We start from the raw sequence: 16188 nt of genomic DNA, 5'->3' as shown, positions 1-16188 counted from the left end.
AACATTGAGGCTCTTGCTTTTTATTGTGAAGAGTTTTTATTCACCACTCTACTTCATCAGAAAAGTCTCCCAGAGCACGTGGTGTCAGGTCAACAGCACACAAATTCCTTCCTATACAAAATTTGCAGGTGCAACCCACAAGGAGGAAAAGGAAGGGGGTGGGGATGAAGGCAAGCAAAAAGCAGTTGGAATGACTGCTGAGGGGTGCCAAATGAAGCTGGTCCCTCAATACAGCCAATGGAGTGAGGCCCTTCTGTCCTTTTTGTCAAAAGATGAAATGGCTGTTGATAAGACCCCAGTTGAGGGGTCCCTGGAGAGTGCTAGTGGAGCAGCCCAGAGTGGTTTAACAACCCCTCCTCCTCAGGGAACTTTGGGAATTGTAGCGCCTTGAGAGGAACAGCAGTCTCCTATACGGTTCCCAGGATTCTTTGGGGGAAGCTGTGATGGTTTAAAGTGTCATTGGGTTTTTAAAAAATGTATGGTGTGAATGTAGCCTGTGTGTTTGGTTAAATGCTTTCCGGGGGGTGGGAAAATACAGCTGAACCAAGGGGCCACCCTGAAATGATGTCTATCTTGTACTTCTAAACAATGGATATTTTCCCCCAATTGGTAGTGAGCACATGGTCATCACGGTTTCTGAGGAACAAGGCTGTTTTCCCCCAAAACCAGGACCACCTGTCAACCAGTCAACAGTGCTGGGTGACATCAGGAAGGCATGGGGTGGGTGCTGCGTTGCTAGTTTGTTCCACTCTGGAAACACTAGTAAAGTGGACCCTCCCCTATCAGTCTTGCTTCATTTGTGCTCTGTCAGATGAATGACAGGTGTGTGGCCTTCCCACTTATCAAGGATCTGGCCCAATGGGTTAAAAAAGTTATTCACACTTAACCTTGCTGTGTATCAGCTTACAACAACCATCATCATACTGCCTTTGAAAACACACAAAAATGGTTGAGTCACTGTGTGGACTAGATAAGGCTGCCCTTGGCTCATGGCCTAGCATAGGAAAGCCTCGTGAGGAATGGTAGCTTCTGTTTTGAAGGGCAGAAACAGAATCTGCAATATGTTGTGAAACTCCCCGAGACCTATGGGTGAAGGGCAGTATACATATTAAATAATAAGGCAACAAGTATGAAAACAGCTACATCCCATTTGCAAAAGCAGCACCCAACGTAGTAGCATAGGATGTTGTGAAGATGTTATTGCCACCCCTTTTTCCTGCTACTTGGCCTATTGTTGTTTTATTCTATTTAAATTAAATTTGTGAAGTCACTGTTACCCAGGGCAACCCAAAGCAACTTGAAAACAACCAAGCAAGACACTAGAGGCACATTTTGCTGGTGCAGAACACATGTTTAATGACCCAGAGGAATGGACGCTTTGCTCCCTGTTAGAAGCCAGGTTGCTCAGAACAGCTGTTTAGAAAAGTCACGAGGTAATATTGTTCCAGATAAATGGAGGCCTCCAACCTTCTGCAGACACTGAGCAGAATTCAGTTTAGTCATGACTCAGGTCCAGAAAATGGACTTGTCCCTCCTTCAGAACAATCAGCAGTTGAGCTGCAGATTTGGAAACATCCAAGTGTTATGCATTCGTCCATTGCAGGGCAAAAGGCCAGTCCACGTGTGTGAGTGAGTATGGTGCAATAACACCCTGTGCGGCAATCCCGCAAATGTCATCCTGTGCGTGACCAACACCCGTGTCCACAATTGGCTGGTGTGTGTGGCTTGAAGGCCTCAGGCTGGAAACACCCCCTTGGCAGATCAGTCTTCTTGGTCCACCCTTGAAGTCAGACGGCCGCCTCCGCAGAGCTGCTCGGGTCTATAAGGAGATATTTTTTCAACAAGTTGGGAAGCGGGAGGGCCTTGACTTTTTCATCGATGGGCCAGGGTCTGAGATGCTGCCGCAGGGAAACCCGGCACATCTGCTTCAAGGTAGGAGGGGAGTGTTCCAGCTGCTTCAGGCTGGTGAAGAGGTCTGAAATCCTCTTCCTATGGAACCCGCTGAGGTGGCTGAGGTTGATCTCAAAGTTGATGGGCAGCTTGATGGTCTGGGAGCTTGAGGCCATGAGCTCCAGCACCGTCTCGGCCTTCTGAAAGAGGTCGACGGAGAAGGCGTCGTCCTCTGACCCGCTCAAGTGGGAGCACAGCTGCTCGAAGATAATACTGAAGCCCGACCAACAGCCGGGCCCATGGAGGGTGCAGTTGTATGATGCCCCAAACTCCAGGAGGAAGCGCAGGAGGGGAAAGTGGAGCCGGAAGTTCTTCAGGCACAGGTGGGTGAGGGACTCGTAGGTTGGGCACGCACTAGGGTTGGCCCCATGGGTCATCAGCAGCTGAGTGACCTGGAAGCAGAAGTGCTTGATGGTCCGGACCTCCTCTTCGTCACCTCCCACAGTCTCTCCAAGGAGGAAGATGATGTAGGAGAAGACGCTGTCACCATCTTTTGTTGTGGCCTTCACATTGGCTCCTGATGGGCAGGAACAATAAACAAACAGACAGTTTAATGTTTTTTTTTTCAGTGACCCTTGGCATCACCACCACCATTTTCCCCAATCAATTTTTACTAAAAGTATTCAACAAAATACAATAAAAGCCAAACTAAGGAAGAGAAAGAGAAAATAAATATAAGGCCCTCTATCACAAATATATCTTAACCCTTATCTAAACTAATACCAAATACATTTAATAACGTGTTTAGAATAGTGCTGGAAGTACTGTGGTACCTCTGGTTATGAACTTAATTTGTTCTGGAGGTCGGTTCTTAACCTGAAACTGTTCTTAACCTGAAGCACCACTTTAGCTAATGGGGCCTCCTGCTGCCGCTGCGCTGCTGCGCGATTTCTGTTCTCATCCTGAAGCAAAGTTCTTAACCCAAGGTACTATTTCTGGGTTAGAGGAGTCTGTAACCTGAAGCATCTGTAACCTGGGGTACAACTTTATTTGAAGTTGAGAATATATTGCGGCAATGCATGATTATTTGTATTTCTTTCAATTAACCTAAAATAAAGAATAATGTTCTTAAATACATATACCGGTATATCTTGTTTGCCTAAGTAATCCATTATCTATATAGATCATGTATCTTGTAACAATAAATTTGGATTCATCAGTGCTTGCACTTTTATCATTCCAGCCCACCCAGGCAGGTCGTTTTAGGGAGAATGCCGTGTTCTGGCAAGAGGGTGCCAGCCTTGATCCCTGGTTCACATTCCTGCTCTGAGACCACTGATAGTTTTGCTCTGGATCTGGACCCCTGGAAAAGGAAGCAGCAGGGCTTGGTGGGGTGGGTGGGTGGAGGAAGCTCACCTCCTTCCAACAAAAGGCGAATGTTTTCCGTATTGTGGATCTGAACCCCATCACTGCTGGCTAGAGCATGCAGTAGAGCAGTCTTTCCTGGGGAAGGAGGGAAAAAGTGCATAAGAATGTGAGAGGAGACCTTATGAGGCCTATCAAGCCCAGCCTCCTGTTCTCACGAGTGACCAACCAAATACCCCAAGCAGGAGCCAAGGAGGAAAAGGGGGAAAGGCCAAGCCCAGGAGGATGGAGGCAACTGACCATGTTTATCAGCTGCATTGACATCGGCTCCAAGTTCCAAAAGTCGCTTTAGGCAAGGGAGGCGTTCTGGCTCTTCGCTAGCCAGATCTAGGGGGCTGCTTTCATGAACCTAAGAAGGAATGGGATAGAGGAAACATAACTGGCTGCTTTTATTGATGCCTTTACTGCAGCAGTGATGAATGGAATTTCTCCTAGTTCAAGGGCTGCAGTCCCTCTTCTGCAGAAAGCAGCTGGCACAGTGAATGGGAATTTCCCCTCTACGTATATGGTCAGCTGGTTTCTACACGCACTCGGACACCTGTGTCCTTCAACCAGGCGAGCAAGAGGCATGAGCAGAGTTGAAGGATTTGTTTCCATCCAGGCAACACTCAAGGACGAAATCTGGGACCCTGCACCCTGCCTTGACCCCTGCTTTCTTGACCAACTATATCTTATCCTATTTTTCATACAAGTTCTTTGGCCTAGAAAGGGGAGGAGGAGAAAGTCAACTTACAGCCTTGTGGCAACTTTTGAAAGCTAACTTTTTAAAAGAGCGAAAGGTTTTAAACCCTACATGCACATTGCATCCTATGAACAGAGAAGCAAAATTTGGGATGGGGATTTTGGATCAGGATCTCAATGGTTCCATATTATCGCTCTATTCCTCCCCACCCCACCCCCGGCCTGCAATGTTGTTATCAATCTCCCTCTCCCTTTGTTAGTGCATGTGCTCCTTTCAATATACAGGTGGTGGCCATTTTAGGTGGGGGGTTGTGTTCCTGTCCCCTCTATGCACTGGCAGAGGCCCAGCCCTGTTTTCGGGCCCCTTCTGGGTCGGCAGTGACAAGCCTGATCATGTGCCAATCAGACATGCGCAAAATGGTCGCTGCCTGTATGGTTCCTGTCATACACCAAAGATGCGCCTTTTTACCCTGCCCTGACACTCAAGATGCAAGAATAAAGTGGGCCCTAAACAGATGCAATTGTAATTGATCTCAAACCAATTTTTTTAATGCTTGTGTTTTAAATGGCTTGCAAGCAGGCCACTGAGAAGCCAAATCCATGATAAGAATAAATTGCCAGCATGGTGTAATGGTTAGCATGCTGCGCTAGGAGCTGGGAGTGACCAGGGTTCAAATCCCCACTAGGCCATGAAGCTAACTGGGTGTAACCTTCGGCCAGTCACTGCGTCTCTTAGTCTGATCTACCTCACAGAGTTGAGAGAACCATCTGCACCACTCTGAGTTCCTCGTGTGTGTGTTTGTGTGTGTGTGTGTAAGGTTTGACATAAATGTTAATAATAAAAATGGCAGCAGCTTACCCTGTCTCTCCGGTTGATGTCTGCACCTTCCTGCACCAACAGCTCTACCATGTCTGGCTTGTTCCGCATCACGGCGATGTGCAAAGATGTATAATAAGTGATTGGATCTTTTGAAAACACAGAAACACACATTTATTTATTTATTCACCAATTTGGCACAATTTGTGAATTTGTCACACTGAAACATCCTTACCTTTCTTCCAAGGACCTCAAGGTGACCTGGTTCCCATGCCCTCACAACAATCCTATGAGGTAGGCAAGGCTGCAGGTGAGATAGCGACCGGCCCACCTGTCGCTCAAGGAACCTTCACGTGGTTGCATGGGAAACTGGAACTCTGGTTTTCTAGTTCCACAGCTCTTATCCACTGTGCCTGACTGCCTCTCCTAACAGGCTAACTGGCTGTTGGTTTTTAGGAAACACTGACCCCTTGCACGTTCAGGGTTGTTGTTCTGATTTTCAAGGAGCTTAAGGTGGGGTTCTCTCCCCTCCCTGTTCCATCTTCACAACCACTCTGCGAGGTAGGCTTAGGCTGAGAAACAATGACACTGGCCCCAAGGGTTGCGTCCAGACAGCTTCATGTGGCTGTCTGCGGGATTTGAACCCTGGTCTCCCAGGTCCTGTAGTTTGACATCCTAACCCTTGCACCACCCTGCTGCATTGCCTAGTAAAGACTCCTGATCATTGGTCCTTTGGATATGGGGACAGTCTGCCCACACAAGGCTGTCGTCAGCACTGGGGGAAGAGAAAGATGCTTACCGGTGTTCACATCAGGCCCGTAATACGGGAGCCAGCAGGCCAGGAAACATCCCCCTACCCATTTCCTCCTCATGGCTCCCAGCAGTCAAAGGCCCTCCTTCCTGGCCCAACTGTCTAACCGGCCTTGCTGGGAGGCGGTCATGTTGTTAGCGAGACAGCCTATGAAGGAACTTCTGTGTGACATCACACACCCATGGGCACCTGAGCCTGCAGCGGCCAGAGCTTTAGAACACTGAAGCTCATGGGGAGGAGCTTAGGAGAGAAGGGGTGGGGCTTGGGGAAAAGGAAGGCGGAACCTGATGGCAGAGAAGTGAGCCTAGCAGCACCTGACAGTAGAAAAGAGCGACTTAGGCAGGTGGAGCCTAATGGACATCTGGGGTGCAACTACTAGTGAATTGAAAAAATATACCCACTTTTGGCTTCCTCATCTGGGTCTCAAAATGGATTATCAGGCCAGGTGAAGAAGAAGAGTTTGGATTTGATATCCCTGAAGGAGTCTCAAAGCGGCTAACATTCTCCTTTCCCTTCCTCCCCCACAACAAACACTCTGAGGTGAGTGCGGCTGAGAGATTTCAGAGAAGTGTGACTAGCCCAAGGTTACCCAGCAGCTGCATGCGTAGGAGCGGAGACGTGAACCCGGTTCACCAGATTACGAGTCCATCGCTCTTAACCACTACACCACACTGGTGGAATAGCCTTTTTTGCCTTTAATACAGGCAATGTCCTATTTGCATGCGGGTTGCGTTCTGGATCGTCACTCGCATAAGCCCCTCAGTCCCACCCCGCCTTCCCCCCACTCTGCCCTGTTCCGGTTCTGAAAACGTCCCACACACGTGCATGGCCACACGTTCTTGGAACACATGCAAAAACGGGGGTCGCTTGTATTGAATTAAAATGGCGTCACATAAAACGGGGCGTTGCAATTCTCAGCAGAAACAAAGAACCAAAACAGGTCGCTCCTAACCAGAAAGGAAACATTGGGGGGGGGGGGGAGAGAGGAATCATGAAAAAAATGTATATAAAAATACAGCTTCCATAAACAGTTATCCCAATGATTTCTGTAATTTTAAAATATATGCAAGACCGGAAGCATTAACCAGGTCCCCCTCCAACCTTCAAAGGTGACGTCCGCCCCACCACGCAGGAGGGCTTCTGCAGCTGGGACTACTCCATATTCCGCCATCTTCAGCAGTGAATAGCTCACACCCTCTTGGTAGTAAACGGAGTTGGCGTTCCTCTCCAGCAGGTTGTTAAGGGCCGCAATCCGCCTGTCATCATCTACCACAGTGCTGGGGCTTCACAAGAAAACAAGGCAAATAAAACACCACAATGACCATAGGAGGAGGGCAAAGTTCTGCGGTGGTGGTTTGGTAACGATTAAGAGCCAGTCAGAAGTCAGCCCAGAGGGAAGAGCTGTGTGCCAATGAGAAGACATGTCCTTCTGGGCCACATTCTGGGGGCCACATGCCAGCGGTGGGCAGGGCCAGAGTGGGTAGGAGAAACTAATGTGATTTCCCCGCCCCCCCTTTACATTAGACCACCAGGTCCATCTAGCTCAATACTGTATGCACTGACTGACAGCAGCAACAGCCCTGCAGGGTTTCAGGCAGGGGATATTATAAGTGCCAACTTGGAGATGCCATTAGGGGCTGAACCTGGGCCTTCTGTATGCACATAAGGTGCTCTACCCTTAACCATGGCCCTTTCCTTGAAAGGTAGGATTCCATTGGTGCATTTCATGGTATCTATATATCGCTTGATTGTAGAAAACCCTCAAAGATCCTAGTCCTCATAATTCTGAAGAATGGGCTGAATTGAATGGACGGGGAAGCAGCTTCCCAGTTACCTGATGATCATGTCTTGCACCAGAGGATCCATACATTCCAAGATCTCGTCAACTAATGGCTGGTACTCAAAGATGATCCGCCGGAAGCCATGGAGAAAAGGCATTCTGCTCGACTCCCTTCTGTGATTCATTAAGGAAACGGTCTGAGAGCCAATCTAAAGCTGCTTCCTCGGCCTACCAAAAAATAAATTCTTCATAATCATCGCTGTCATTCACAACCATATCCTACAGGGCTTGTTAGCACATCCTTCCCAAAACCCACAGTACAGGTTAAACATTTAAGTAGGATAGCAATGTTTCAACCCTTCTCTTGCTTCTGCTGCTGCTATTAAGTAATTAATAATACTACTACTAATAATAATAATAATATCCTGCCTTTCCCCCAGATTGCGACTAAAGGTGACCGATACAAATTAAAACACAGATCAAATACAGAAAGCTAAAACTTATTTAAAAATAGTAGTTTAATTAAAACTATAATAGAACTTAAACAATATGAGAATGAATCTATTGAAATACAGAAATTGATATAGTAAAAACAGCACAGCACTATTTAAAAGGTCTTTTCCTAAACAAACAAAACCCAATCAGTTCCCAAAGACCTGTTGGAACAGGAAGGTCTTCATCACTGGTGGGAAGGACAGTGAGGAGGGAGCCAGTCTGGTTTCTCCTGGGAGGGAGTTCCAAAGTCTGGGAGAAGCCCCTGAGAAGGCCCTCTCTTGTGCCCCCCCACCAAGCCTGCTGTGAGGGTGGCAGGACCAAGAGAAGGGCCTCCCCTGAAGGTCTGAGCCAGGGCATGTTCGTATGTGAGAATAGAGTCTTCAGGTAGCCTGAGTCTAATGGAACACGTGCCCAGCCCTCCTGGCGCTGTGTCTGGGGGAAGCAATGGTAGTTTCAGCCCATCCAGAGCATGGAGGGTGAGGCATAAGGCATGTGTTTATGGGGTCGGTGTGTTGCAGCCAGGCGCAATCATTCAAGGAGGGCGTGGCCTGGAGGAAGTCCCAAGGGCCACACAGGGAGGCCTCAAGGGCCAGATCTGTACCCCCCCCACTGCCCCAGGCCTAACATTCCCTACTCCTGCTTTTGAAAAAGCACCATCTTAAAAGTGTGAGAGAGGAATGCTGTGACCTTGGTAGCAAACTGTAAAGGGAACTTGCCTTTTTTTCACCTGTCAAAAAAGTAGGACCTGTTTAAGCCAGTTTTAAACCTTTGGGGGTAAATTGCCATGAGTATAGTGCATTTGAAGGGGAAACTCTGGGTGCGCCAGACAGAAAGTCACCAGGTGCAGTTAAGAGAAAGGGAAGCTGTAGCAGTTGTGTTTCTGTTTGGTCACACACGCGCACACAGAGCTAAGAGACCTAGACCAACCCCAGCCTTGTAATTACCAACTCTGACTACTCACCTAAGGTAAGGACTGCATGTCACTCTTGCCAGGTAGCAAATGAGCCGCCAATGACTTGTGGTAAACATGGGCCCCTGGGCCAGCTGTACGCCTTTCAGGGCTAGTCATTAGAGGGAACATTTTGCAAGGCTGTCAGAGATTAAGGAGACAGCCTTTGCCAGGGCCTATCATTAAGATGCCATAGCAACAAAACAACTTGATGTCTTGCCAGGTTCCTGCTCTCAGCTAGCTAGGACCAGTAGCTACAGGATGGAACTGGGGCCAGTCCACCCAGGAGACTAGTAGCTCAAGACATGACATTCCTGCCTTGGGAAGAGTGGCAAATGGGAGGTTACCCGCATCCTTTAAATGCATGTCTTTACGTGGAGTAGCACAGTCATTAAACCCAACAGGTCTAGAGTTTCCTTGCCCCTCCCTTCCTAGATAAGAACTCTCCATTGCAACTGCCATTGCCCTGTTGATATAGAATCAGAGCTGTAGGGCCATTCATAACATAAGAATATTCTTCACAACTAGGAGCAGGGGAAGCTGCAACAGTTAACGGTGCCTATGATGCTATGAAATTAATCCACAGCAAGAGGAGTGATCTCACAGCACTCAAAATCTAAAGAGACCCTCTCCTTATCAAGAAGGCCACCTGTGACTTTTCTTTCCAGGGGCAGGGTGGGCCTGCATTTCAGATCCACACACCCAAAGAAACTTTTTTTTTAATCTACCACATTTTTAAAAATCTATCATGAGGCAAGTTGCAAGGGCTCCATGCCACTCAATGATCCTACACAATGCCCAAAGAAACTACACCTAGCTCAGTATGGCTCATGGGCAACCTTTGGCCCTCCAGGTGTTTTGGACTACAATTCCTGCCAGCCCTGACCACTGGTCCTGTTAGCTAGGGATCATGGGAGTTGTAGGCCAAAACATCTGGAGGGCCGAAGGTTGCCTATGCCTGGCCAAAACTGACTGGCAGCGGGTCCACTGTAGGATAGAAAAGCTATTTGCCACATGGCTCCTGGAACTTGGGTTACAGGCACAAAAACAGAATGGCTATTCCCCACCCCGAATGCCGCAGCACTTTCTATTATTTTTTTGTAGAGAATTTATTTGGTTCTTTTTGCAGTTTGTGGCATTTGGAAGGTTGCAACCAGCCACAGCAAAACAGGTTGTACAGAGAGCACAGTGGGACTTAGGTTTAGGCATGTATAGGACAGTAACACCCAGTGAACATCATGGCTAAGTGGGGATTTAAACCTGGGTCTCCCTAGTCCTAGTCCTACAGACACTAACCGCTACACCACACTGCTCGCACTGGGGTTGAACCTTTTTCTTCCACTTTGCAAAGTCACAGCTTCTGTGATAGGTGCTGCTGTTAGTGAAGGGGCGCTGCCTCACTCTAGTCTAGTCCATGTCCACATAACACAATTATTTTCAAAGTTCTGATGTTTTCATTTCTGTCAAGGAAATCACTGCCCTGTAAATGGTACAGGAGCACTCATGGAAATCTTTTTTAAAAAGTAGGGAATGCTGCACCATTTCAAGAGTCTTTCTTTCTTTGAATGTTTGGCCCCGCCAAACTACCACTGCCCCCAAATTACCACTACAGCTGTACTGTAGCTTGTTAACTTAACTCCATGAATCTGGCTAAAAGGAAGTCCGTGGGAAAGGTTTAAAGGGAAAGGCTACCCTTCTGACAAAAAATATGGGGTTTCCCCAGGCAAAGGCATTTTACTTCGTTTTTCACTTCCAGTAAAAAAACCAACGACAACTGCAATTAATGCTAACCACCTGGGGTAAAATTTTGAATGGGGCAAATATTCTAATGACCAAGAGCAGGTGTGGAGAACGCTGTGCCCCCTACCCCTGAATATTGCTGAACTCCAACTCCAACCATTCCTAGCCCTTGCCACGACTGCGAGGGCTGACGAACGATTCTCCATCCCGGGTCTAATGAGCTATCCAATTTAGCCTGCTTATTTTTTCTTGCACTTAGTAAACAAAGCTAAAAAGTTTGAACCTGCCAAGCTAATATTTATTTTCACGTGCTTTGTCATCATCACTACATGAATTTATGACATTTCTCTTTTCCCCATAGAAATACGTGAATCCCCTGTCCCCCTCCCCCCACCGCCAGTAGGGCAAGAAAATTAACGCAGACAAAGTAAGGTTTATACGCAACAAAATACAAATTATCAAACAAAAGTCAGCATCTCAGTAAATTGCCACCTGCTTCCGAAACCCTGCTTCCAAAACCAGTCGCTAGAAACATGGGAACGAGCCCACCTCACAAGGCTGTTAGGAACGATTTCACGGGCAGGGGAGCTTTCTCGAACCAAGCGTCTGAACTAGCTTGAAGTGCTCTGTAAAATGGAACCAAATTATTACTACGTTCAGTATGGATAACCAGAGCAGCCTTCTCTCCCCGCTAATCCCTTTGCGCGTCCGAAACCCCCAGTCTGCAATTCCGACAACCCTAGCTTGCAATTTATTTTTTTAAAGAGCTTTACAGTTTAACGATTAGCAAGACTTTTAAATTCTGTATTTTCAAGTAACTTAATAAATAAAGCCTTTTTGCTAAAACCAGCAAAAACAAAACCCCTGTATCAAGGTAGCCCATTAAAACGTTTATTTGAACCACCTTCCTCTCCGCAAATTCCCAACTCCCATCCCGTCCTATTGGTCCCACGTCTCCTACCTGCACGGCGTGCCTCCGGGTTAGCAGGAAGCGGAAGGATGCCGAGCTCTTGAGTTGCACTTTTATACAGTTTGCAGCCAACAGCTGTAGCTCTCTCTCTCTCTCTTGGTTGCTCGCTCGCTCGCTCTCGCTCTCCCCACAGTTTCACGTATCTTTTAATCTAAGTGCCCTCTGCAGGCTGGAGGTTTTGGTTTAAACCGCTGCCGGATCAAGCGGCCACCAGGGGGCAGACTTCCCCAGCGGAAAAGAAGATACTGTACAGTACAGTGGTACCTTGCGTTACAGATGCTTCAGGTTACATACGCTTCAGGTTTCAGACTCCACTACCCCAGAAATATTACCTTGGGTTGTGAAGTTTGCTTCAGGATGAGAACAGAAATCGTGCTCCGGCGGTGCGGCAGCAGCAGCAGCAGGCCCCATTAGCTAAAGTGGTACTTCAGGTTAAGAACAGACTTCCAGAACGAATTAAGTACTTAACCCGAGGTACCACTGTACATCTATAGACTCAGTTGAACTGGAATTTTTAATCCACTCTTTACAAGGATTAAATGCATGCAGGCTTCAGCTCCATGGCTGGAGTTGCAGCTGCTTAGGTCTTGCTTGATAGGGTTTTATCAGAACTCCCACCAAAAGTTGTTTCAGTGCCAGCCTTGCAAATGTGTACCCCACCTTAAGCTCCTTGAAAATCAGAACAACAACCCTGAACGTGCAAGGGGTCAGTGTTTCCTAAAAACCAACAGCCAGTCAGCCTGCTAGGAGAGGCAGTCGGGCACACTGGATAAGAGCTGTGGAACTAGAAAACCAGAGTTCCAGTTTCCCATGCAACCACGTGAAGGTCCCTTGAGCGACAGGTGGGCCGGTCGCTATCTCACCTGCAGCCTTGCCTACCTCGTAGGATTGTTGTGAGGGCATGGGAACCAGGTCACCTTGAGGTCCTTGGAAGAAAGGTAAGGATGTTTCAGTGTGACAAATTCACAAATTGTGCCAAATTGGTGAAAAAAATAAATAAATGTGTGTTTCTGTGTTTTCAAAAGATCCAATCACTTATTATACATTTTTGCACATCGCCGGGATGCGGAACAAGCCAGACATGGTAGAGCTGTTGGTGCAGGAAGGTGCAGACATCAACCGGAGAGACAGGGTAAGCTGCTGCCAGTTGTATTATTAACATTTATGTCAAACCTTACACACACACGAGGAACTCAGAGTGGTGCAGATGGTTCTCTCAACCCTGTGAGGTAGATCAGACTAAGAGACGCAGTGACTAGCCCAAGGTTACACCCAGTTAGCTTCATGGCCTAGTGGGGATTTGAACCCTGGTCACTCCCAGCTCCTAGCACAGCATGCTAACCATTACACCATGCTGACAATTATTCTTATAATGGATTTGGCCTAATTGCAAGCTATTTAAAACGCAAGCATTAAAAAAATTGGTTGAGATCAATTACGATTGCATCTGTTTAGGGCCCACTTTATTCTTGCATCTTGAGTGTCAGGGCAGGGTAAAAAGGCGCATCTTTGGCGTATGACAGGAACCATACAGGCAGCGACCATTTTACGCATGTCTGATTGGCACATGATCAGGCTCGTCACTGCCGACCCAGAAGGGGCCCGAAAACAGGGCTGGGCCTCTGCCAATGCATAGAGGGGACAGGAACACAACCCCCCACCTAAAATGGCCACCACCTGTATATTGAAAGGAGCACATGCACTAACAAAGGGAGAGGGAGATTGATAACAACATTGCAGGCCGGGGGTGGGGTGGGGAGGAATACAGCAATAATATGGAACCATTGAGATCCTGATCCAAAATCCCCATCCCAAATTTTGCTTCTCTGTTCATAGGATGCAATGTGCATGTAGGGTTTAAAACCTTTTGCTCTTTTAAAAAGTTAGCTTTCAAAAGTTGCCACAAGGCTGTAGGTTGACTTTCTCCCCCTCCCCTTTCTAGGCCAAATAACTTGTATGAAAAATAGGATAAGATTAGATATAGTTGGTCAAGAAAGCAGGGGTCAAGGCAGGGTGCAGGGTCCCAGATTTCGTCCTTGAGTGTTGCCTGGATGGAAACAAATCCTTCAACTCTGCTCATGCCTCTTGCTCGCCTGGTTGAAGGACACAGGTGTCCGAGTGCGTGTAGAAACCAGCTGACCATATACGTAGAGGGGAAATTCACATTCACTGTGCCAGCTGCTTTCTGCAGAAGAGGGACTGCAGCCCTCGAACTAGGAGAAATTCCATTCATCACTGCTGCAGTAAAGGCATCAATAAAAGCAGCCAGTTATGTTTCCTCTATCCCATTCCTTCTTAGGTTCATGAAAGCAGCCCCCTAGATCTGGCTAGCGAAGAGCCAGAACGCCTCCCTTGCCTAAAGCGACTTTTGGAACTTGGAGCCGATGTCAATGCAGCTGATAAACATGGTCAGTTGCCTGCATCCTCCTGGGCTTGGCCTTTCCCCCTTTTCCTCCTTGGCTCCTGCTTGGGGTATTTGGTTGGTCACTCGTGAGAACAGGAGGCTGGGCTTGATAGGCCTCATAAGGTCTCCTCTCACATTCTTATGCACTTTTTCCCTCCTTCCCCAGGAAAGACTGCTCTACTGCATGCTCTAGCCAGCAGTGATGGGGTTCAGATCCACAATACAGAAAACATTCGCCTTTTGTTGGAAGGAGGTGAGGTTCCTCCACCCACCCACCCCACCAAGCCCTGCTGCTTCCTTTTCCAGGGGTCCAGATCCAGAGCAAAACTATCAGTGGTCTCAGAGCAGGAATGTGAACCAGGGATCAAGGCTGGCACCCTCTTGCCAGCACACGGCATTCTCCCTAAAACGACCTGCCTGGGTGGGCTGGAATGATGAAAGTGCAAGCACTGATTAATCCAAATTTATTGTTACAAGACACATGATCTATATAGATTACTTAGGCAAACAAGATACAGTGGTACCTCTGGTTACGTACTTAATTTTTTCCGGAGGTCCATTCTTAATCTGAAACTGTTCTTAACCTGAAGCACCACTTTAGCTAATGGGGCCTCCCGCTGCTGTGGCGCAATTTCTGTTCTCATCCTGAAGCAAAGTTCTTAACCCGAGGTATTATTTCTGGGTTAAGAACACTATTCTTTATTTTAGGTTATTGAAAGAAATATGAATAATCATGCATTGCCGCAATATATTCTCAACGTAAAATACAGTGGTACTTCAGGTTACAGACACTTCAGGTTACAGACTCCTCTAACCCAGAAATAGTACCCCGGGTTAAGATCTTTGCTTCAGGATGAGAACAGAAATCATGCTCCTGCGGCGCAGCGTTCGAGTTGCGCTCCTCGGCAACCCGGAAGTAACGGAGCGCTCAACCCGGAAGTAACGGCGCTCAAAATTACGTCACGCACATGCGCAGAAGCGGCGAAAAGCGATGCGCACAGACACACCGTCGCTAGTTATGTTTACTTCTATATACGAACGGGGCTCTGAAACGGATCCCGTTCGTATCTAGAGGTACCACTGTAGTTGTTTTTCTCTTTGACATCTGGTGGGAGGGCTACCTGATTGTCTTGGGTTGCTCTACTTTGAGCAGGGCCAGGATTGGTGTTATATGCTCAAAGCGTCTTGTCCTGGTGAGCAACTCAGCCACTGAGTTCTGTACCAGTGGAAGTTTCCAAACCATCTTCAAAGTTGCAGTAATATAACCTAGAGGTTACCAGAGCATAGGCAGCAGATGTTAGGCTATCCCTGTCCAGTTAGAGGCAGAGGTGAGTCACCAGTCAAAACTGATGGAAGGCACTCCGGTCTAGGGAACTGCCCACTAAGAGTGCCTCTGTCTTATCGGGATTGAGCTCCAGTTTGTTGGCTCTCATCCAGTCCATTATCGAGGCAAGATAACTATGTATACGTTTAGTATTGCAGTTCTGTTTTTCAGTTGCACTATTGTGTATTTTTATTTATGTTATTAATTGCCAACAATTATAAAATTCTTATCAAATATTTGAAGGGTCTGTTGTCTGCAATAAAGCCATGATAATACTCAGCATTGCTGCTGCCATCTACCTTGGGGTTAGTTTTCTGGGGCCAGAGGAAATAGGTCGAGGGGCTTTTGAGTAATTTGAACCCATACCCCTAAGGCTGCTCAGAGAGGCAAACAGAACTTCAGGAAGGCATCAATCACACCCCAACTGCATTTCCCAGCCTCCCCCACAGCCCCATATTTATCTTTCTACTACATTCCTGACAGCCGGATAGCTTTTCAGAGAAGTTTACTTAAGGCCTGGTCAGAAAAGTGCTGAGGGCACCATGGCAGGGCCTTTGCACTCACTCTCTCTCTCTCTCCCTCTCTCTCTCTCTCTCTGCTTAATGCAAAGAAAGTGAATTATGAGGGAGCCACAATTTAGAGAATGGCCATAGCTCAGTGGCAGAGCATCTGCTTTGTGTGCAGAAGGTCGTAGGTTTAGTCCCCAGTGGCATCTCCAGGTAGGGTTAGGAATATCCCCTGCCTGAAACCCTGGAGAGCTGCTGCCAGTCAGTGTGGACAACACTGAACTATATGGACCAATAGTCTGGCTCAGTATATGGGACTTTCCAGTGTTCCTGTTTAATTCAGCCCTTTATTCAGAATGATGAATAATCTTGCTTTCTGTTTAGCGGAAGGGTCTT

General features: G+C 47.4%; 1 protein-coding gene and 1 long non-coding RNA gene across 6 annotated transcripts; one reads left to right on the top strand and one right to left on the bottom strand.

Moving 5' to 3' along the window:
- Positions 1-1330: 1330 nt before the first annotated feature.
- On the bottom strand, positions 1331-11687 carry ASB6 (ankyrin repeat and SOCS box containing 6). Of its 5 annotated transcripts, none has more exons than XM_081848390.1 (7): positions 11550-11687; positions 7459-7632; positions 6726-6907; positions 4856-4962; positions 3556-3664; positions 3307-3393; positions 1331-2467 (listed from the first exon to the last, which is right to left on the bottom strand). In XM_081848390.1, exons 2-7 carry the CDS (start codon positions 7587-7589, stop codon positions 1788-1790), a joined length of 1296 nt encoding a protein of 431 aa, XP_081704516.1. In that variant the 5' UTR covers positions 7590-7632; positions 11550-11687; the 3' UTR covers positions 1331-1787. The 5 variants fall into 5 exon arrangements, with proteins under 5 accessions (XP_081704516.1, XP_081704519.1, XP_081704518.1 ...); XM_081848393.1 differs by lacking the exon at positions 11550-11687 and adding an exon at positions 11493-11512; XM_081848392.1 differs by lacking the exon at positions 11550-11687 and adding an exon at positions 11138-11228.
- Positions 11688-12221: 534 nt separating this feature from the next.
- On the top strand, positions 12222-14216 carry LOC309334324. The gene is made up of 3 exons (XR_014153038.1): positions 12222-12690; positions 13858-13966; positions 14129-14216. It is a non-coding gene; the product is annotated as an uncharacterized lncRNA (long non-coding RNA).
- The last annotated feature ends 1972 nt before the right edge of the window (positions 14217-16188 follow it).

Source organism: Podarcis erhardii (genome assembly GCF_964252035.2).
Source record: "Podarcis erhardii genome assembly, chromosome: Z".
Taxonomy (NCBI): domain Eukaryota; kingdom Metazoa; phylum Chordata; class Lepidosauria; order Squamata; family Lacertidae; genus Podarcis; species Podarcis erhardii.
This window is presented reverse-complemented; position numbering and strand designations above follow the sequence as displayed.

What these genes read in the sequence shown, in the direction of transcription:
- ASB6 (XM_081848390.1), bottom strand. Translation starts at nt 7,589, where the DNA reads ATGAATCACAGAAGGGAGTCGAGCAGAATGCCTTTTCTCCATGGCTTC. An exon ending in CAATGCAGCTGATAAACATG is followed by an intron (nt 3,394 to 3,555) that starts GTCAGTTGCCTC and finishes CTCCTTCCCCAG; the next exon opens with GAAAGACTGCTCTACTGCAT. An exon ending in TCGCCTTTTGTTGGAAGGAG is followed by an intron (nt 2,468 to 3,306) that starts GTGAGCTTCCTC and finishes CCTGCCCATCAG; the next exon opens with GAGCCAATGTGAAGGCCACA.